At 51.3% G+C, this 21,957-nt stretch overlaps 1 protein-coding gene across 2 annotated transcripts; it reads right to left on the bottom strand.

Moving 5' to 3' along the window:
• Nucleotides 1-1,326: 1,326 nt before the first annotated feature.
• skp2 (S-phase kinase-associated protein 2, E3 ubiquitin protein ligase) lies at nucleotides 1,327-21,943 on the bottom strand. Of its 2 annotated transcripts, none has more exons than XM_052020113.1 (10): nucleotides 21,899-21,943; nucleotides 15,430-15,680; nucleotides 12,853-12,970; nucleotides 5,167-5,310; nucleotides 4,629-4,763; nucleotides 4,450-4,548; nucleotides 3,952-4,079; nucleotides 2,766-2,817; nucleotides 2,560-2,667; nucleotides 1,327-2,098 (listed from the first exon to the last, which is right to left on the bottom strand). In XM_052020113.1, the coding sequence occupies exons 1-10, from the start codon at nucleotides 21,904-21,906 to the stop codon at nucleotides 1,897-1,899; spliced, it is 1,245 nt and encodes a 414-aa protein (XP_051876073.1). In that variant the 5' UTR covers nucleotides 21,907-21,943; the 3' UTR covers nucleotides 1,327-1,896. The 2 variants fall into 2 exon arrangements, with proteins under 2 accessions (XP_051876073.1, XP_051876074.1); XM_052020114.1 differs by lacking the exon at nucleotides 21,899-21,943 and adding an exon at nucleotides 21,020-21,164 and having other exon boundaries at nucleotides 1,328-2,098.
• Nucleotides 21,944-21,957: the final 14 nt, after the last annotated feature.

Raw genomic sequence — 21,957 nt, 5'->3', positions numbered from 1 at the left:
ATAACCATTTTGATGAGAATGTGTAAGTTTGCAAATCACAGCAAAATTGGTGATGTGGTGGACAGTGAACAGGGGCCCTAGACCAACTTGGGAAGTGGGCCAGAGAACAGCAAAAGGAGTTTAACTCAAAGTGTGAGGTGTTGTACTTTGTTAAATTAAGCCAGGACAGGACTTGTACAGTAAATGGCATGGCCCTGGAGAGTGCTGTAGATCAGAGACCTAAGGGTACAGGTACATAGTTCCCTAAATGTTTGAAACGCAGGTAGTCAGGGTGGTGAAGGTGGTGTTTGGCATGCTGGCCTTTGTCAGTTCGGGCACTGAGTACAGAAGTTGGGATGTCATGTTACGGCTGTACAAAACGTTGGTGAGACCACACTTGCAGTTCTGGTTGTTCAGCTATAGGAAGGATGTCATTAAAAGCTGGAAAGGGTGCAGGAAAGATTCATGAGGATGCCACCAGGACCGGAGGGCTTGAGCTATGAGATACTAGATAGGCTGGGAGTCTTTTTTCCCCTGGAACATAGGAGGCCAAGGGGGTGACTTACAAAACCATGAGAAGCAATAGATTACATTTCAAAGATATGCAGATGGGTTCATGGACAGGAAAGGTTTAGAGGGATATGGGGCAAATGTGACTACCTCAAGTGGGCAACTTGGTCGGCGTGGACCAGTTTGGCCAAAGGGCCTGTTTCTGTGCTGTACAACTCTGGTGTCAGGGTGACTGCTGTCCCGGACAGAAACACAACCCCTGCCTGCTCTGGCCAGGGAGCTCCTCCAATGCTGCCTTCCTGGTTGAACCAGTGACATAGACCTTGAGACTTCTTCCCTCTCCCTGATCTTTAAACATACCACCCCGATCTAATTAGAAGAGGGGCTGACGGCCATCTGCACCTTGCATACTCTGTAACTTGCCCAAACTTGCCCTCTCTCCTGCACCAGGTCATCAGACAGCCTCAATGAGGTGAATGAGCCCCAAGTACAACAACACATGTGCTGTAACAGTGACTTTGATTAGTGTTCCCACCCACCACTTTCATTTTTTTTTCATTTTTCCCCAGAAACATCAATACCTGGTTCTCCCCATCTCTGGGCACCCACATTTCTGGCCCATCCCACAATTCTGGGTCCAACAACCCCACTGCCTGCCAGGAATATTCTCACCCACCCAGAATAATCCAAGTTCAACTTTCAGTGTCCTGTTAACCTCCAGACAGCACCCAAACTCAGGGTTCGTTGGGGTTCCACATGGACGGACCACTGACCCCCTCACCCCAGGCCTGGACCACTGAACCCCCCCACCCCTTTGGATGACAGACCCCACTGCCAGGACCGAGTGCTCCCAGCCTGTGAGGGAGCAGCTACTGTGAATGTCACACATCTTCCACAAACAAACACTCCAGGTATTTATTGACTTGCACACGAAACGGGAACTGTGACCACTGATGCCTTCTGTACACGAGGGGCTGATTCACATCTTGGGGGCAGGTCTTCACTCAGCTGTTTCACACGGAGGGTAAAGGGTGCCAGAAGTCTCAGGATTGGCCCTTTCACCAATTCCGTTCTAGTGACAGCTGACAGTGTGTTGTATCACCCAATCCTGTTAGTTGGGCTTCTCCCAGAACTGAGCACCTCAGTCCTCTAGCTGTCTGACCACTGAATGTTACATTCCAACTAACTGCGCCTTGTGGTCATTGTTCTAAGCTGCAGTGAACAACTGCCTGCCTCTACTTCATGTACAATCCTGTCTCCCCCGATTCCTGGATTAACACGAGCACCTACTATTCTGTCTGGTTTGGATATAGCGAGCATCGATCCCATCAAACACAGGCTAGTGATAATGAATCACCAGCTCCCTGGAAGCTCTGGTGTAGTGCATCTTAGAGTGGTCCCAACTGCTCAGAGGGTGCGTAACTCCAGCCTGCAGGCAATGCCCCAAATCTTCCGGCTCTTCCCGTGGCCTGGAGTGGGCCGAGCAATGCTGGTCAGAGGAAAGGTGTTGATTTTAATCTGAGGGATCAGCTCCTTCACATTGAGTGTCGAGTCTCGCACCAATCCGTAGATGCTCAGAGTTTTCAAGGTGGCGATCTCCCCCAGCTCCCTGCGCACAAGTAGACAATAAGTAATTGGTAAAGCTGACAGCCGCTCCCACAACACGGCACTGGCTGCAGAGTCTCACAGTTCAGCACCACAGCGTGGTGCAGGTGGGGCAGTACCACGGCACAGCACCACGGTCCCAGCAGCCATCTTCCAAACTGGATCCACACCCGTCCCTCTGTAGGCAAGCACAGGAACTTGGCTGCTCTCCCCTCTCTAAACCCAGGGTCACTGGGCAGTTATGGGGAGCATAAACCCCAGCTGATTGCCCCCCTCTCTCTCTAACCCAGGGGTCACTGGGAAGTGATGGGGAGCAGGAACCCCAGCTGATTCCTTCCAGTCTCTCTAACCAAGTTACAGGACAGACCCAGGGCAAGGCATTGGATTTTTCTGCTGTGCGGCTGAACCACTAATGAATATCATAGAGGGACCGTGAGAGACAGAGACGGCGGCACCAATGCTTACATAAGAGCTGCTGGAGGGATCTCATGGCATCTGCTGAGGCCCAGGTGCTGGAGGTGAGAGAGTTGTTGGAGTGCAGGGAAACATCCGGGAGTGAGCATCGTGCTGTCGCTGAGGGAGAGAACAGAGTTAGAGGCTGCAGGAGTGGCAGGGGGATCGTGGGAAGTGGTGAGGAGGGGTGGGGGGTCAACTGAACAGCAGTGGCTCACCTCATGTCCAGGTTGGTGATCCGTGGGCATCGCTGGCACAGAACCTGCACATCTGGGCACAGAGCAAAGACATCAGCAGCTGGCAGATCTTCCCCCGCCCCCACCCCTCCCCCATTTGTGTGCAGTTCTAGTCACCCCATTACAGGAAGGGTGCGGAGGCTTTGGAGAGGGTGCAGAAGAGGTTCACCAGGATGCTGCCTGAATTAGAGGGCATGAGCTATAAGGAGAGGTTGGACAAACTTGGGTTGTTTTCCCTGGAGTGGCGGAGGCTGAGGGGAGACCTGATAGAGGTTTATAAAATCACGAGAGGCACAGATAGTCAGAATTTGAGGAGATTTATTATGTCTTGCAAATTTCTACTGTACAGATGTACAGTGGAGAGCATTCTGACTGGTTGCATCACAGCCTGGTATGGAGGCTCCAATGCACAGGATCACAAGAGGCTGTAGAGGGTTGTAGACTCAGCCAGCTCCATCACGGGCACAGCCCTCCCCGCCATCAAGGACATCTTCAAGAGGCGGTACCTCAAGAAGGAGACATCATTAAGGACCCTCACCACCCGGGACATGCCCTCTTCTCGTTACTACCTTCAGGGAGGAGGTACAGGAGCCTGAAGACCCACACTCAACGTTTCAGGAACAGCTTCTTCCCTTCCACCATCAGGTTTCTGAATGGTCCATGAACCAATGACCACCACCTCGTTACTCCTCTTTTGCATGATTTATTTATCTTTGTAACTTATAGTAATTTTATGTCTTGCACTGTACTGCTGCCGCAGAACAACAGATGTCACAACACACGTCAGTGATAATAAACCCGATTCTAATATTTTCCCACAGGGTTGGAATGTCAAATACTAGAGGGCATAGTTTCAAGGTGGGGTGGGGACTTTAACGGAGATGTGGAGTAAATTCCATCCCCTCCCCCCCCCCCCCCCCCCCCAAACAGAGAGTGGTGGGTACCTGGAACAGCTGCCAGGAGCAGTGGTGGAGGCAGGTACGATAGAGATGTTTAAGAGGCTGTTGGATAGACACATGGATGTGCTGGGAATGGAGGGATGTGGATCATGTGCAGGCAGAAGGGATTTAGTTTAATTTGGCATCGTGTTCAGCACAGACACAACGGGCCGAAGGGCCTGATCCACATTCTGTGTTGAATGGCAAGGCAGAACTGGGTGATCACCTACCAGAGTTGCGCAGGCAGTGCCGGTGCCCACTGATGTTGAGCTGTGTGACGGTGCTGGGGACGTGTGTGACCATCACCTGTATGTGCTCCGGCCCAAACTCACACCACGAGACGTTCAACTCATCCAGCCTGGGGAGAGGGCACAGGCAGTGAGGGGGGTCTGGACCCCTGCCCCTGTAATCTAATCCACCTTGTTGGGATGTGGGAGGAAACCAGAGCACCCGGAAGACCCGCAGGGTGACAGGGAGAATGTGCAAACTCCACACAGACAGCACTTGAGGTCGGGATCGAACCCGGGTCTCCAGAGCTGCGAGGCAGCGGCATCAACACAGCAGCACCGTCCGCAACCCACTACCCACCACACCACCGTCCCCACCCCACCCCACCCCCCCCCAGTGGCACCATCCCCGACCCACCCTCCCCGCGGTATCGTCCCCGACCCACCACCCCCCACCCCCACTGACCCCCTTGTTCTTCACCAGCCCCTCCCCACACCAACCTGGGGCAGTCATTCAACATCTGCCGGAAGGAGTCTGGCCCGAATCGGGAACAGCTGCAGAGATTCAACCGCACCAGCTGCTGGCTGCAGCCCACAGCCCTGCAGGCAGAAATGGGTGGTGAGCAGCAGGGTCAGCCCCAGCCCCGACCCCAACCCCGACCCCAACCCCAACCCCTCACCTGATCACATCATCGGAGAGGGACAGCCCCTCCAGACTGAGCCCCAGGAGCCGGTTGCAGCGCCGTAGGATCTGGAAGATGGCGGAGGAGCTGGTCACACAGTGAGACAAGTCAAGGTGCTGCAGAGGGAGCAGTCTGTGGGAGAGAGCGGGAGGTCATGAGTGCCCTTGACCCCGAGCTCAGCCCCACCTGGGTACCCGTTAACCCTTCACTCCCCATGTCTCTGGCCACCCTCCTGCCACAGTACGAGGCCCAGATGGGGCACCCCACCATCCCCCACCAGCGCAGGATCAGCCTCTCCTCCACACAAAGGCAGAGCCACACCTCATCCACCCCAGTCCAGGGACCAGAGAGATGGGGTGAGGGGGTGGACAAGGCATGGGGCAGCTGCTGCCACCACAAGGAGACCCTCCTCCCTCCCCTGACTGTTGCAAACAGTCCTGGTCCACTGATCGAGGTTCTGTGACCACACACACTTACCCCAGCTCCACCTCCAGTGCTCTGTACACAAGCAACAACGCCCGGAGATTTCCCTCACCTGTCATCCTTGAACATGGGGTCTCCAAGGAAGGAGCGAGGACTCCTGAGGATCACCACTCCGGCCCCCAGCACTTGGCCCAGAGTGCCCGAGGGCAGACTTGCCTTGCTCAGATCCACACTGTACCACAGGGACTTGTCAAACCTGCCCCACAGACACACAGGGTCAGACAACACAAACAGCACCAAAGTCAGACCAACAGCATCAACTCACCAACAGCACAGAAACTGACCCTTCTGCCACGCCAACATTTTGTGCTGATCTGCACCAATCCTGTGAGACTTATTGGGTCCGTATCCTTCTCTGCTTTGCACACTCAAGTCCCTTTTAAACATAGTGACTATCTGATTGCACCACCTCCTCTGGCAGTGACTTCCAGATATCAAAAAAAAACCCTCACATCCCCTTCAAAACTTCTTCCTCTCACCTTAAACCTACGCCTTCTTGTTTTTGATATCCCAACCAGGGGGAAAGGATTCTGCCTCTTCTAATTATATAAACTTCTATCAGGTCTCTCCTCAGTCTCCTTCAGAAAACAAGCCCAGCCTCTCCTCATAACTGAAGTCCTGCAATCCAGGCAACATCCTGGGGAACCCCCTCTGCACCCTCTCCAGCACAACCACATCATTCCTACAAGGTGGCAACCAGAACTGCACTCAGTACTCCAAGTGCAGCATAATCCTGTCAGACAAGGATAGTCAGAGAGATGTACAAGGAGGAAACAGGCACTTTGCCCAAATCATCTGTGCTAACCAACATGTCTACTCAAGCTCATCCCACATCCCTCTAAACCTTTTTCTATGCATGTACCAGACCCCTGGATTACATCCCAGCTCACTCCCAGGGATTCTATATACGTCCCCGTCCCCCCCAAACTCCAAGTATATCCCAGCCTGTAACTCACTCCTGGCAATCTTATTCTCTATATAACCCCTGAATCCCGAGTAGATCCCAAGCTGGGACCCAATGCTTCTTGCAGTGTTGCAGGTGGGTTGTTTAAATCCTTCAACAGCGGATGCCCAGTAGCTTGTTCTGGAGAACGGACAGCACGGGAACAGGCCCTTCTGCCCACCAATTAAACTAGCAATCAAATGCCTAACTAAACTGATCCCTTCTGCCTACACAATGTCCATATGCCTCCATTCTCTGCACCAGTCTAAGAGTCTCTTAAACACCTCTATCGTATCTGCCTCCACCACCACCCCAGGCAGCACATTCCAGGCACCCACCACTCTCTGTGTAAAAAAAAACTTGCCCCACACATCTCCTTTGAACTTACCCCCTCTCACCTTAAATGCATGCCCTCTGGTATTAGATATTTCAGTCCTGGGGGCAAAAAGATATTGGCTGTCCACTCTATCTATGCTTCTCATAATCTTATACACTTCAATCAGATCTTCTGATGAACCTCTTCAAAGCCTCCACATCCTTCCTATAATGGGGCGACCAGAATTGAATGCAATACTCCGGATGCGGCCTAACCAGAGTTTTATAAATCTGCAACATAACTTCCTGACTCTTGAACTCAGTGCCTCAACTAATAAAAGCAAGCATGCCATATGCTGCCTTTACCAGCCTATGGACTCTGTACAGCCAGTTTCAGTGAGCTATGGACTTGGACCCCAAGATCCCTGTGCACATCAACACTGTTAAGGATCCTGCCATTAACTGTGTGCTGTCCCTTTATATTTGACCTGCCAAAGTGCGACACCTCACATTTGGTCGGATTAAACTCATCAGCCATTGCTTCACCCATATCTGCAACTGATCTATATCCCACTCTATCCTTTGCCAATCTTCTACGTTACCCACAATACCACTTATCTTTGCATCATCCATGAACTTACTAACCCACCCATCCACGTTTTCATCCAAGTCATTTATACACATCACAATATTGTTTATTGACTACAGCTCCACCTTAAATACCATAATTCCAAGCCAACTCATCACCAAACTCCTAAACCTGGGACTCAACACCTCCCTTTGCAAATGGATCCTTGACTTTCTGACCAACAGACCGCAATCAGTGAGGATCGGCAGCAATACCTCTGGCACGATTATTCTCAACACTGGTGCCCCTCAAGGCTGCGTTTTCAGCCCTCTACTCTACTCCCTATACACTCACGACTGCATGACCAGATCCTGCTCCAACTCCATCTACAAGTTTGCAGATGATACCACCATAGTGGGCCATATCTCAAACAGCGATCAGTCGGAGTACAGGAAGGAGGTAGAGAGCTTAGTGACATGGTGTCATGACAACAACCTTTCCCTCAATGTCAGCAAAACAAAAGAGCTGGTCATTGACTTCAGGAAAGGGGGGGGGGGGGGGGGGGGTGGTACTTATGCGCCCATCTACATCAATGGTGCTGAGGTTGAGAGGGTCGAGAGCTTCAAGTTCCTAGGAGTGAACATTACCAATAGCCTGTCCTGGTCCAAACATGTAGATGCCACTTCCTCAGGAAGCTAAAAAAATTTGGCATGTCCCCTTTGACACTCACCAACTTTTATCAATGCACCATAGAAAGCATTCTATCTGGATGCATCACGGCTTGGTATGGCAACTGTTCTGCCCGTGACTGCAAGAAATTGCAGAAATGTGGACACAGCCCAGCACATCACAGAAAACAGCCTCCCCTCCATGGACTCTGTTTACACTTCTCACTGCCTCAGTAAAGTAGCCAACATAATGAAAGACCCCACCCACCCCAGACATTCTTCTCCTCTCATCGGGCAGAAAATACAAAAGACTGAAAGCACGTACCACCAGCTCAAGAACAGCCTCTACCCTGCTGTTACAAGACTATTGGATGCTGTTTGGGGGAGGGGGGGTGGTGGATGAATCACTGGTGGAGAGCCACAGCAGCCAGGTCTCTGGCACAAAAGTCCGGCTCTGTGGCTCAGAAAGGAAGGGGGGGGGGGGGGGGCGGGGAAAGAGGAGTGTAATAGTGAAAGGGGATTCATTGGTTAGGGGAACAGACAGGAGATTCTGTGGACAAGAACGAGACTCCTGGATGGTACGTTGCCTCCCAGGTGCCAGGGATGTCTCGGATCGAGTGCACAGCATTTTTAAGGGGGAGGGGGAGGAGCCAGAAGTCGTGGTACACAGTGGTACCAATGACATGCGTAAGATAAGGGATGAGGTCCTGAAGAGCGAGTATTGGGAGTTAGGAAGGAAGCTAAAAGGCAGGACCTGAAGGGTAGAAATCTCTGGATTGCTGCCTGTGCCACACACCAGGGAGGGAAAGAATAGGAAGATACGGTAGATTAATGAGTGGCTGGTGCAGGGGGCAGGGGTTCAGATTTGTGGATCATTAGGATCTCTTCTGGGGAAGGTATGATCTGTACAAAAAGGACAGGTTACACCTGAACTGGAGAGAGACCAATATCCTTGTGGGCAGGTTTGCTTGAGCTGTTGGGGAGGGTTTAAACTAGGTTGGCAGGGGGATGGGAACCACAGTGTTAGATTGGAAGATGGATCAGTTAGTGTAGAAGTAGATGGGATGTGTACAGAGAAGGTGAGGAAGGATAGGCAGGGGATAGGGCATAAATGCAGTTATAGTTAGATGAGCTGAAATATGTTTACTTGAATGTGAGAAATGCTAAGAATAAGGGTGATGAACTCAGAGCACGGATCAGTACATGGAATTACATGTGGTGGCCATTACAGAGACTTGGCTGTCGCAAGGGCAGGAATGGCTGCTTGAGTTTCTGGAGTTTAGATGTTTCAAAAGGGACAGGGAGGGAGGTAGAAGGGGTGGGGGGGGGGTTGGCATTGCTAATCAAAGGTAATATCACAGCTATAGGAAAGGAGGACATCATAGAGAGATCGTCCATTGAGTCAGTGTGGGTGGAAGTCAGAAACAGTAAGGGAGCGATCACTCTATTGGGAGTATTCTATAGGCCCCCAAATAGCCATTGGGACACTGAGGAGCAGATAAGTAGGCAGATTTTGGGAAGGTGCAAAAATAACAGGGTTGTTGTTATGGGTGACTTCAACTTCCCTAATATTGAATGGCACCTCCTTAGTGCAAAAGGTTTAGATGGGGCAGAATTTGTTGTCAGGAATCCTTCCTGTAAGCACAGCAGGCTGACTAGAAGAGAGCCCATGCTGGATCTGGTACTAGGCAATGAACCTGAATAGCTGACAAACCTCTCAGTGGGCAAGACTTCGACAGGATGCAGAGTTGGACAGAGAAGTTGCAGATGGAGCTCAATCCGGAGAAATGATACACTTTGGAAGATCTAATTTGAGTGCAGAGTACATGGTTAATGACAGGATTATTGTGGAGGAACAGAGAGATCTTGGGGTCCATGTCCATAGATCCCTTATAGTTGCCGAGCAAGTTGATAGGGTGGTAAAGAAGGCGTATGGTGCACTGGCCTTCATTAACCAGAGGACTGAGTTCAAGAGCCGCCAGGTGATGTTGCAGTTCTATAAAACTCTGGTTAACCCACAAATGGAATATTGTGTTCAGTTCTGATCACCACATCATAGGAAGGATGTGGAAGCTTTGGAGAGGGTGCAGAGGAGATTTACAAGGATGATGCCTGGATTGGAGAACATGTCTTATGACGAAAGGCTGAGCGAGTGAGGTCTTCTCTCTTTGGAGCGACAGAGGATAAGAGGCAACTTGATAGAGGTGTACAAGATGATAAGAGTCATAGACAGAGTGGACAGCCACCATCTTTTCCCCAGGGCAGTAACAGCCAATACCAGAGGTCACCCATTTAAGGTGCGAGGTGGAAAGTTCAGGGGAGATGTCAGTGGTGGGTGCCTGGAATGCACTGCCGGAGCAGTGGTAGGGGCTGATACGATAGGGTCATTTAAGAGACTATTAGATAGGCACATGGATGAAAGAAAAATAGAGGGTTATGGGAGGTGAAGTAGAGAGGGGGATAGATTGAATGTGGATAAGTTTTATACAGGTTGGCACAACATTGTGGGCCGAAGGGCCCCTACTGTGCTGTACTGTTCAATGTTTATTCTGCATTCTGTTATTGTTTTATCTTGCACTACCTCAAGGCACTGTGTAATGAATTGATCTATAAGAACTGTATGCAAGACAAGTTTTTCCACTGTGGTAATAATAAACCAAGTTACCAAACAGCAACAGTCCCAGTACAGATCACTAAAGAACACCACTAGTCACAGACCTCCAGCCAGAATAAGTCCCATCGACAACTACCCTGTCTTCTATGGGCATCAATTCTTAATCCAAATGACCAAGTCACTGTGGATCCAGAAGATTAAGATGCATGGGATGAACCTACCATGAGGGACCTTGTCAAACACCTTAGTAAAGTCCATGTAGACAACATTCACAGCTCTATCTTCATCATTTACCTTTGTCATCTCCTCAAAAAACTCATCAATTTAGTAACACACCACCTGTTCTGCACAAAGCCCTGCTGACTGTCCCTAATGAGGCCACAGTTTTTCAAATGCTCATAAATCCTAACTCCAAGAATCCCCTCCAATAGCTTCCCAATACTGAATTGAGACTTACTAGTCTATACTTTCCAGGATTATCCCTATTTCCCTTCTTGAACAACAGAACAACATGAGTTACTTGCCAGTCCTCCAGGACCATGCCTGTGGCTAGCGAGGACACAAAGTTCACAGTCAAGGCCCCAGCAATCTCATCTCTTGCCTCCCTCAATAACCTGGGATATATTCCATCAGGACCTGGGGACACCCACTTTAATGTTCAAGAGACCCAACACTACCTCTTTCTTTATCTCAAAATGTCCTAGCATATTAGCACACTCCACACTGATCTCATTATCCTCCATGTTCTTCTCCTTGGAAAATATTGACGCAAGGTACTCATTTAGGACCTTACCCACATCCTCTGCCTCCAATCACCTTCCGTCCTTTATCCTTGAGTGGTCCTACTGTCTCCCTAATTATCCTCTTGTTCTTGATGTATGTATAGAACGCCTTGGGATTCTCTTCAATCTTACTTGCCGAGGACTTTTCATGGCCCCTCCTGGCTGTCCCAAATCCCATCGAGTTGTTTTCTAGCTTCTTTATAATCTTCAAGGGATGTTTGATTTTAGATTCCTAAACCTTACATACACTTCCTTTCTCTTCTTGACTAAATTCACCACCTCTCTCTTAATCCAAGGTTCCCTTACCTTGCCCGTCCTTCCTTCCGACTGGAACAAACCTGTCCTGTACTCTGTGCAGCTGGTCTGTAAACACTCTCCACATATCAGATGTGGACTTGCCCAGAAACAGCTGTTGCCAATTAACTAGTTGCTGCCTAATGCTCTTGTAATTTGCCCAGCTCCAATTTAATACTCTCCCGCAAGTCCATACTTATCTATAGCTATCTTAAAACTTAAGGAGTTGTGGTTACTGTTCCCTAAATGTTCTCCCACTGAAAGGTCGGTCACCTGGCCAGGTTCATTTCCCAACACCAGGTCCAGTATGGCCCCTCCTCTTATTGGACCATCTACATACAGATTTAAGAAACCCTCCTGGATGCACCTTACAAATTCTGCTCCATCTAAACCTCTTGCACTAGGGAGGTCCCAGTGTCTTAGGGATGTTGAAATCGACAACAACAACCCTGTTGGTTTTACACCTTTCCCTAATCTGCCTACCTATCTGTTCCTCAGTGTGCCGGTGGCTATTGGGGGGTGGGGGGGGTGCGGTCTGTAGTATAATCCCATCAGAGTGATTACACCTGTTATTTTTGAGTTCTATCCATATAGACTCAGTCGATGAGCCCTCCATTATGTCCTCTCTGAGTGCAGCTGTGATATTATCCCTGATTAATAGCGAAACTCCCACCCATTCCTGTCCCTCTCTCAACCAAGTCTCTGTAGTGGCCACAACATCATAGTTCTGTGTACTGATCCATGCTCCAGGTTCAGCATCCTTTCCCTTAATACTCCTAGCATTAAAATAAACACACTTCAACCCATCTGGTCCAACTTTTCTAGCACCAGTGAACCTCCTGGCTAGGATATTGGCCCCTCTCCAGCTCAGGGGTAACCCGTCCCTCCTATACCGGTCGCCCTTGCCCCAGAAGAGGTTCCAGTGATCCAAGAACCTGAAACCCTGCCCCCTGCACCAGCTCCTCAGCCACTCATTCATCTGTTCTATTCCAGCCCTGACTAGCACATGGCATGAGAGTAATCCAGAGATTACCACCTTTGAGGTCCTGCTCTTCAGCCTCTTTCCTAACTCCCTATACTCACTATGCAGGACCTCTTCCCCCTTTCTGCCTATGGTGTTGGTGCAAATGTGCACACGACCTCTGGCTGCTCACCCTACCACTTGAGAATATTCTGCAGCCGCTCCGAGACACCCTCGACCCTGGCACCCAGGAGGCAACACACCATCCTGGCATCTCTTTTGCAGCCGCAGAATCTCCTGTCTGATCCCCCTAACTATCACTATTGCTCCTCCTGACTTTACCCTTACCCACTGAGCCTCAGAGCCAGCAGCAGTGCCACTGCTCTGGCTGCTGCATTGCCCTATAGATCATCACCCCCAGCAGTATCCAAAGGGGTATAGCTGTTGCTGAGGGGAATGGCCACAGGGGAATCCTGCACTATCTGCCTGAACACTTTACCATTCCTGGTGGTCACCCAACTGTCTGCTGCCTGCACCTTAGGTGTGACCACCTCAAGAAGGTGACAGAGGAGATGCCAGTGTTTAGTACTCACGCCAGTCGATGCCATCGTCTGCTGACCTGCGAAACCTTTAACAAGTGAGGCAATGACAGCGAGTGAAAAATCACCAACAGCAGCTCATCCGGGAGCTCCTCCCAGGAACGGGTCACACCTAGAAGGAGACAAAGCTCATTGCAGAGAGTTCCCAGAGATTACAGAAGGTGGGAGCAGGGATCCGAGGGTCAGAGGTCCGGGGATTACAGGGAGTGGGAGCAGGGATCTGTGGGTCAGAGGTCCGGGGATGACGGGAGTGGGAGCAGGGATCCGAGGTCTGGGGATTACAGGGAGTGGGAACAGGGATCAGAGGGTCAGAGGACTGGGGTTTAGAGACTGAGAGCCAAGAATCAGTGTGGGTCAAGCACCATAAGATGGAGGATCTGACCCTCACTGGAACACAGGCAGAGTTTTGGATGAGAGGGTAACGGCAGCCTCAGAAGGGCCAGCCAGGAGACGAAGAGAAGACAGACAGTTCTCAGTAGCCTATGAGCCAGTGCAGTGTCAGGCACCAATAATGGGGTGGAAAGTAGTGCAGAGATCTTGGGGATGGCTGCAACACCAAGGTTGTACAGAATCCAGATCGGGGTCAGACAGCCACCAGGAAGAAGGCAGAGATCACATTTCTACCGATATTTAGATTTCAGATTTCTGCTCAGCTGAAACCAGATATCAGTGAGGGTGGTGGGGCCCACACAGGTAGGGGAGGTAGAACTGGGAACCAGCAAACAGGCTGATGCTGACAGTGCTTTGGAAAGGGATTTGTTCATGGTCAGATGATGGGGACACCAGCCGGAAGAGTGTGGTTTGGGAAGTTGTTAAATAATATTAAGACAGATAAATCTCCGGGGCCTGACAGGATTTTCCCCAGGCTGCTTCGAGAGGCTAGGGAGGAGATTGTTGAACCGCTGGTAAGGATCTTTGAGTCCTCGTTGTCCACGGGGATGGTGCCGGAGAATTGGAGGGTTGCGAATGTTGTCCCCTTGTTCAAAAAAGGTAATAGGGATAGGCCAGGGAATTATAGACCGGTGAGTCTCACGTCTGTGGTGGGTAAGCTGTTAGAAAGGATTCTAAGGGATAGGATTTATGAACACCTTGAGAATCATGGACTGATTAGGGACAGCCAGCATGGCTTTGTGAAGGGTAGATCTTGCCTCACAAGCCTGATACAGTTCTTTGAGGAGGTGACCAGGAAGATTGATGAGGGCAGTGCAGTGGATGTGGTTTACATGGATTTTAGTAAGGCATTTGATAAGGTTCCTCATGGTAGGCTTCTTCAGAAGGTCAGAGGCCAAAGGATCCAAGGAAGCTTGGCTGTGTGGATTAGGAATTGGCTTGCCTGTAGAAAGCAGAGGGTTGTGGTGGAAGGAGTGCCCTCGGATTGGAAGGCAGTGACTAGTGGTGTCCCGCAGGGATCGGTTCTGGGACCTCTACTTTTTGTGATATTTATAGATGACTTAGATGAGGGGGTGGAGGGCTGGGTTAGTAAGTTTGCGGACGACACTAAGATAGGCGGTGTTGTGGATAGTGTGGAGGGCTGTCAGAGCTTACAGAGGGATATTGATAGGATGCAGAGCTGGGCTGACAAGTGGCAGATGGAGTTCAATCCGAAGAAGTGTGAGGTGGTACACTTTGGAAGGACAAACTCCAGGGCAGAGTACTGGGTGAATGGCAAGGTACTTGGCAGTGTGGAGGAGCAGAGGGATCTGGGGGTTCATATTCACAGTTCATTGAAAGTTGCCTCACAGGTGGAAAGAGCAGTTAAGAAGGCCAATGGGATGTTGGCTTTCATAAGTCGCAGGATTGAATTTAAGAGCCGCGAGGTGATGATGTAGCTTTACAAAACTCTAGTTAGGCCACACTTAGAGTACTGTGTTCAGTTCTGGTCGCCTCATTATAGGAAGGATGTGGAGGCGTTGGAGAGGGTGCAGAGGAGGTTTACCAGGATGCTGCCTGGATTGGAGAGTATTGAATATGAGGAGAGGCTTAAGATGCTAGGGCTTTATTCACTGGAAAGGAGGAGGATGAGAGGAGACATGATAGAGGTATATAAAATACTGAGAGGAATAGATAGAGTAGACAGTCAGCGCCTCCTTCCCAGGGCACCAATGCTCAAGACGAGAGGTCATGGCTTTAAGGTTATGGGTGGGAGGTTCAGGGGAGATGTCAGGGGGAGGTTTTTCACCCAGAGAGTGGTTGGTGCATGGAATGCACTGCCTGGGCTGGTGGTGGAGGCAGATACATTGAACAGGTTCAAGAGCTTGTTGGATAGGCATATGGAGGAATGTGGGATGGGGGGATATGTGGGAGGAAGGGGTTAGGTAGTGTGAGGGTGGTTTGATGGACGGCACAACATGGTGGGCCGAAGGGCCTGTTTTGTGCTGTATGGTTCTATGGTTCTAAGAGAAGCCACCAGGCACTGCCAGAGCCAACTCTTGGACACAGGACCACAGAGAGCTTCTGGACTTGTAGTCTAGGCCAGCATTGCTCACCACTGGAGCTGGGAAAGTTACTGAATCATCCAGAATTTAAGGCCAGTTTGGAGAAAGCACAGTTAACAGACAACACACACCCTACCTGATGAACAGTCTGGTTTGCGGAACCTCCTGGTCACCAGGAAGCTGTGTGGTTGGTTCTCTTTCCCCTGGCAGTGTCTGGGTCGTTTGCTAGGTGGCGATTGTTCAGGGTCCTCTGACAGAGTTTTAGTGTCCTCCTCAATCTGCCGGACACCCATCACCGTCATCAGCGAGCGCGTCTCCACAGGGTCCCAGCTCCAAGTGAATGTAGCAGAGCTGCAGTTTGAGGGAGTGTCCTCCCGGTGCACAGTCCTGTCAGACAGCAAGATCAGTGAGAACATTTGCTCCTCAGTAACCCAATGACCAGGAGCAGGAACCTGGGCTGATTACCCAGCTCCCCAACACATGGTCCACTGGATAGGGATCAGTGTTAGTTATATTCTTGGCTGTACATTCAACTCCTGAACATGGGTGCAGCCCAGAGTGTCGGGAGTGTTTACCCAGGGAGTCCACAGTATAGAATGAGCATCTCTGTAGATAAAGGGATTATGACTAACAATTTGGCTCCATTATTCACCTACAGGCTGCGATTAACACAACAGCTGAGGACAGTTCTCTCCACTGGCTGAACCCTCAACTTGCACAGATGAAGATGGTTGTGGTTGTTGGAGGTCAACCATCCCAGCCCCAGGACATCACTGTAGGAGTTCCTCAGGGCAGTGTCCTGGGCCAAACCATCTTCAGCTGCTTCATCAGTGACCTTCCTTCCATCAGATCAGAAGTGGAGATGTTCACTGAAGATTGCAAGATGTTCCAATTTCATTCACTCCTCCTCAGCAGATGAAGCAGCCCATGCCTGCATGCAGCAGGACCCGGACAACATTCATGAGGCAGTTGAGAATTTGGGGGCAAATACTAGCACAGCAAAAAGAGAAAACTGCATTTACTTCAAGAGGCTTAACATGTAGGATGGATGAACTCAGGGCGTGGATTGGCCCTGGGAAGTGGGATATAATAACCATAACAGTAACATGCATGGTTGAGTCAAGGGCAGGACTGGCAGCCCAATGTTCCAGGCATTACAGAGGTGCAGGTAAGTGGGGGGGGGGGGGGGGGGGGAGAAGAGGCTGTTGCCTTTTTGATGAGGGAGGACATAACAAGAGGGAATATTCTTGGGGGATCATCCAGTGAGGGCATATGGGTAGAACTTAGAAGCAAGAAGGGGATAGTCACACTGATGGGACTGGATTATAGGCCCCCCAATAAGTCAGCGGGAAATAGATGTGTAAGGAGATCATAGTTGTAAGAATAATAGAGTATTAGTGAGAGATTTTAACCTCCCTAATACTAACTGGGTCACCCATCATGCATAGGACTTGGATGCAGTGGAATATTAAATTTCCTTAATATATTGAGGACTCTGCTAGAGAGGGCACAACACTGGAAAAGGATAAGTCTGGACCTTGTGAGAAAGTACGAAATTGGGGGAGGGCAAATTGGGAGCAGCTGTAACCGGGCAAGTCCACGTCTGACACATGGGAGGTTTAAAAAAACCAGCTGATCAGAGCTCAGGACCAGCGTATTCCATGTGGAGCAAGGACAAAAATGACAAGGTAAGGGAGCCTTGGATGACAAGAGAGGTTACGAATTTAGTCAAAAAGGAAAAGGAAGCATATATAAAGTTCAGGAAGCTAAAATCAGACAGGGGCCTTGTGGAATATAGAGATAGCAGGAAAGAGCTCAAGCAGTGGATTAGGAAGGCCAAAGGGGACCAGTAGGATTGGCAAGTAAGATTAAAGAGAATCCCAAGGCATTTTGTACTTGCATCAAAAACAAGACGATACCTAGGGAGAGGGTAGGACCACTGAAGGATAAAGGGGGGAATTCATGCTTGGAGTCAGAGGACTGTGCTATTTGTTATCTATATCGACGATTTGGATAAGAACGTACAAGGCATGGTTAGTAAGTTTACAGATAACTCTAAAATAGGTGGAATAGTGGACAGTGAAGGTTATCAAAAATTGCAGGGGGATCTTGATCAGCTGAGTAAGTGGGCCAAGGAATGGCAAATGGAGTTTAACTTGGATAAGTGCAAGGTGTTGCATTTTGGAAAGTCAAAATAAGGTAGGACTTTCAAAGTGAACAGCAGGGCCCTGGGGAGTGTTGTGTAACAGAAGGGACCTTGGAATTCCCTGAAAGTGGGGTCGCAGGTAGACAGAGTGATGAAGGTGGCTTTTGGCTCACTGACCTTCATCAGTCAGGGCATCGATTATAGTCGGGAGGTTATGGTGCAGTTATGCAGGACGCTGGGTGACGCTGTACTTGGAGTATTATCAGTTTTGTCACCTGTTATAAGAAAGATATTATTAAACTGGAAAGAGAGCAGCAAAGATTTTCAAGTTCAGAAGGTTGTGGGCCAAACGCTGGCAAAATGGGACTAGTTTAGAAGGGGCATCTTGGTCGGCATGGGCCAGTTTCTGTGCTGTATAACTTCATGACTCAATGGCTCTATCTTCTGGAAAAGTAAAGAGGGTGGGTCTTGCTGCAAAGAATGAGCTTGTCTAGTCCAATACACATAGAATGCTGGAGGAACTATGGAGGGAAATAAACAGTCGACGTTTCGGGCCAAGACCCTTCATCAGAACTGGAAAGGAAGAGAGCAGAAGCCAGAATAAGGTGGGGGGAGGGAGAGGAGCACACACTGGCAGGTGATAGGTGAGTCCAGGTGAGAGGGGGAAGTGGTGGGGGTGGGGGAGAAGATGTAATAAGCTGAGAGGTGATAGGTAGAAGAGGCAAGGGCTGAAGAAGGAGGAATCCAGTAGGAGAGGGCAGTGGACCATGGAATAAAGGATGGGGGAGGGAGGAGAGGAGATGGGCAGGTCATCAAGGCCAGGAAAGGGAGCCACAGGAATAAGGGAAGACAAAGGAGGGGGTGGTGGGGGGAAGAAGGGCTGGGGTTACCAGAAGTTGGAGAAATCAATGTTAAGGCAGTCAGGTTGGAGACTCCCAAGGCGGAATATGAGGTGTTGTTCCTCCAACCTGCGCCTGGCCTCAACATGGCAGTAGAGGAGGCCATGGATAGACATGTCAGTATGGGAGTGGGATGTGGAATTGAAGTGGGTGGCCACCAGGCACCAGGAGGTCCTGGCTGTTGTGGCGAACAGAGCGAAGGTGCTCGACGAAGTGGTCACCCAATCTGCATTGGGTCTCACCGATGCACAGGAGGCTGCACTGGGAGCACTAGATGTAATAAGTGACTTCCTTGGACTCACAGGTGAAGTGCTGCCTCATCTGGAAAGACTGTCTGGGATCCTGAATGGTGGTAAGGGAGGAGGCGTAGGGACAGGCGTAGCACTTGCTGCGGTTGCAGGCATAAGTGCTGGGGGGTAATCAGTGGGGAGGGACGAGTGGACAAGGGAGTTGCAGAGAGTGTGGTCCCTACTGAAAGCAGAGAGAGGGGGTGAGGGGAAGATGTGTCTGGTGGTAGGATCCCATTGGAGGTGGCAGTAGTGGTGCAGGATGATGTGTTGGATACAGAGGCTCGTGGGGTGGTAGGTGAGGACAAGGGGAACCCTGTCCCTGTTATGTCGGCAGGAGGAGGGGGTGAGGGCAGACGTGCGGGAAGTGGAGGAGATACGGATAGGGGCAGCATTGATGGTGATGGAAGGGAAACCCTGGTTACTGAAAAAGCAGGACATCTCTGATGTCCTAGAATGGAAAGCCTCATCATGGGAACAGATGCGGTAGAGGCAGAGGAACTGGGAGAAAGGGATGGTGTCCTTACAAGTGACGGTGGGAAGAGGTGTAGTCGAGGTAACTGTGGGAGTCAGTGGGTTTGTAGAAGATGGAGACAGAGATCCAGAAAGGGGAGAGAGGTATTGGAGATGGACCAAGTGAATCTGAGGGCAGGGTGGAAGTTGGAGGCAAAGTTGATGAAATTGACGAGCTCAGCGCAGGTGCAGAAAGCAGCCCCAATGAACCATAGAACAATACAGCACAATACAGGCCCTTCGGCCCACCATGTTGTGCCGACCTTTAAACCACTCCTAAGACTATCTAACCCCTTCCTCCCACATATCCCTTTATTTTAAATTCCTCTATATGCTTATCTAACAATCTCTTGAACTTGGCCAATGTATCAGTCTCCACCACCACCCCAGGCAGCGCATTCCATGCACCAACCACTCTCTGGGTGAAAAACCTCCCTCTGACGTCTCCCTTGAACTTCCCACCCATTACCTTAAAGCCATGTCCTCTTGTTTTGAGCATTGGTACCCTGGGAAAGAGGCACTCGCTGTCCACTCTATCTATTCCTCTTAATATTTTGTATACCTCTATCATCCCCCTCATCCTCCTCCTCTCCAGTCAGTAAAGCCCTAGCTCCTTTAGTCTCTCCTCATAATGCATACTCTCTAATCCAGGCAGCATCGTGGTAAATCTCCTCTGCACCCTTTCCAATGCCTCCACATCCTTCCTATAATGAGGCGACCAGAACTGGACACAGTACTCCAAGTGTGGTCTAACCAGAGTTTTGTAAAGCTGCATCATTACTTCGCGGGTCTTAGACTCGATCCCACGACTTATGAAAGCTAACATCCCATAAGCTTTCTTAACTACCCTATCCACCTGTGTGGCAACTTTCAGTGATCTGTGAATATGAACCCCCAGATCCCTCTGCTCCTCTACGCTGCCCAGAATCCTGCCATTTACCTTGTATTCCGCCTTGGAGTTTGTCCTTCCAAAGTGTACCACCTCACACTTCTCCGGATTGAACTCCATCTGCCACTTGTCAGCCCAGCTCTGCATTCTATCAATATCCCTCTGTAAGCTTTGACAGCCCTCCACACTATCCACAACACCAACGATCTTTGAAGAGATCCAGAGCAGGCAGAAGGCTAGGACAAGGTGTCCAAGAGGAGAAAGAGGGCTTAAGGCGGGAAAAGGGGTCATCAGTGGGGCGGGAGAGGGGTGGGGAATCCTTGGCAGAGAAGTAGGCCCGGAGACGGAGGCGGCGGAAGAAGAGCTCAGCATCACGGTAGACGTGGAACTCATTGAGGTGTGGGCGTAGGGGGACATAGGTAAGGCCCCTGCTAAGGACAGGACGTCAGCCTCAGAGAGGGGAAGGTCGAAGGGGATAGTCTCTCCTTAATACTCCTATCCCTCCAGTTTGCTTTAACGCAGGACCAGCACTCTCTGGTCATCAGTGCAAGCATCATACCCTGGAAGTGAGGATCATAACCAAAGAAGCTCCCTGCTCCAACCTTAAAATGTCTTGGCCCACTTCCCAGAGGGAGACATACTGATTCTCCTGAACAACTTAAGTGCAGAATTGGAAAGGTCAACCATCTGGAAATTTGTGATTGGGAGGAAGGGAGGGGGGAAACTCCAGAAATCTCCACCTGACAAAGTGTTTGGAACATAAACTTGGAATAACAAACACTGTTTTGATAGGGAAGCCTCTTCAACCACCCTTCCCAACACTGACACTTGTTCATCCTCCAGACAAGGAACTAGAAGGTCGTCCAAACCACGACAGGAACAAATGAGCATTGGATCGACGACCGCCTAATCCATTGCCCACCAACTACTACCCAACCTCTCCTTGTCTCCACTTCACCTCCCAGACAGGCACAAGATCCCCCAACACTCACCTTGTCCCCCGACCCCAGGGTCCAGCCACCCCTTCACTGGGCCGTGTGCTCCATTACCCTCAGCTTATTGCCCGTTCTCCTGGACTCACCACCTCCCGGAGCCAGACTCACCCACCACAACCGCCGTGCCCACCCTCGGCCTGTTGCCCTTTCCCTCGGATCCCCCAGACCTCACTCACCACCCCCACACACACCGGAGCCACTCACACTCAACCCAGGACCCCCTCTGACACCACACTACCCACCTGCCCCCCCAACCCCCCGGACCCCCTCAGACTGGCTCCCAACCGCGCTCCCTCACCCCCCCCCCGGCCGCTCACCCGCGCTCCCTCACCCCCCCCCCACCCGGACGCTCCCTCAACCCCCCCGGCCACTCACCCGCGCTCCCTCACCCCCCCCCACCCGGACGCTCCCTCAACCCCCCCGGCCACTCACCCGCGCTCCCTCACCCCCCCCCACCCGGCCGCTCCCTCACCCCCCCCCACCCGGCCGCTCCCTCACCCCCCCCCGGCCACTCCCTCACCCCACCCGGCCGCTCCCTCACCCCCCCCGGCCACTCCCTCACCCCCCCCGGCCACTCCCTCACCCCCCCCCGGCCACTCCCCCGAGCTCCCCCGCCCCCCCGGCCGCTCCCTCACCCCACCGGCCGCTCAGCCGAGCTCCCCCGCCCCCCCGGCCACTCCCTCACCCCCCCCCCCCCCGGCCACTCACCCGAGCTCCCCCGCCCCCCCGGCCGCTCCCTCACCCCACCGGCCGCTCAGCCGAGCTCCCTCACCCCCCCCCGGGCGCTCCCTCACCCCCCCGGCCCCCCCACCCGCGCTCCCTCACCCCCTCGGCCCCCCCACCCGCGCTCCCTCACCCCCTCGGCCGCTCCCTCACCCCCTCATCGCCGCTCCGTCTCGGTTCTGACGTCACACAGCGGCGGGAAGTTCAAACTC

The sequence above is a fragment of the Pristis pectinata genome, chromosome 7 (genome assembly GCF_009764475.1).
Source record: "Pristis pectinata isolate sPriPec2 chromosome 7, sPriPec2.1.pri, whole genome shotgun sequence".
NCBI lineage: Eukaryota > Metazoa > Chordata > Chondrichthyes > Rhinopristiformes > Pristidae > Pristis > Pristis pectinata.
The sequence above is the reverse complement of the archived record's forward strand: the minus strand, read 5'-3'. Positions and strand labels throughout refer to the sequence as shown.

Coding starts and splice junctions, on each gene's coding strand:
- skp2 (XM_052020113.1), bottom strand. Junction 2,818..3,951: donor GCACTGCCTGCGCAACTCTG/GTAGGTGATCAC, acceptor CTCTGTGCCCAG/ATGTGCAGGTTCTGTGCCAG. Junction 2,099..2,559: donor ATCCCTCCAGCAGCTCTTAT/GTAAGCATTGGT, acceptor ACTTGTGCGCAG/GGAGCTGGGGGAGATCGCCA.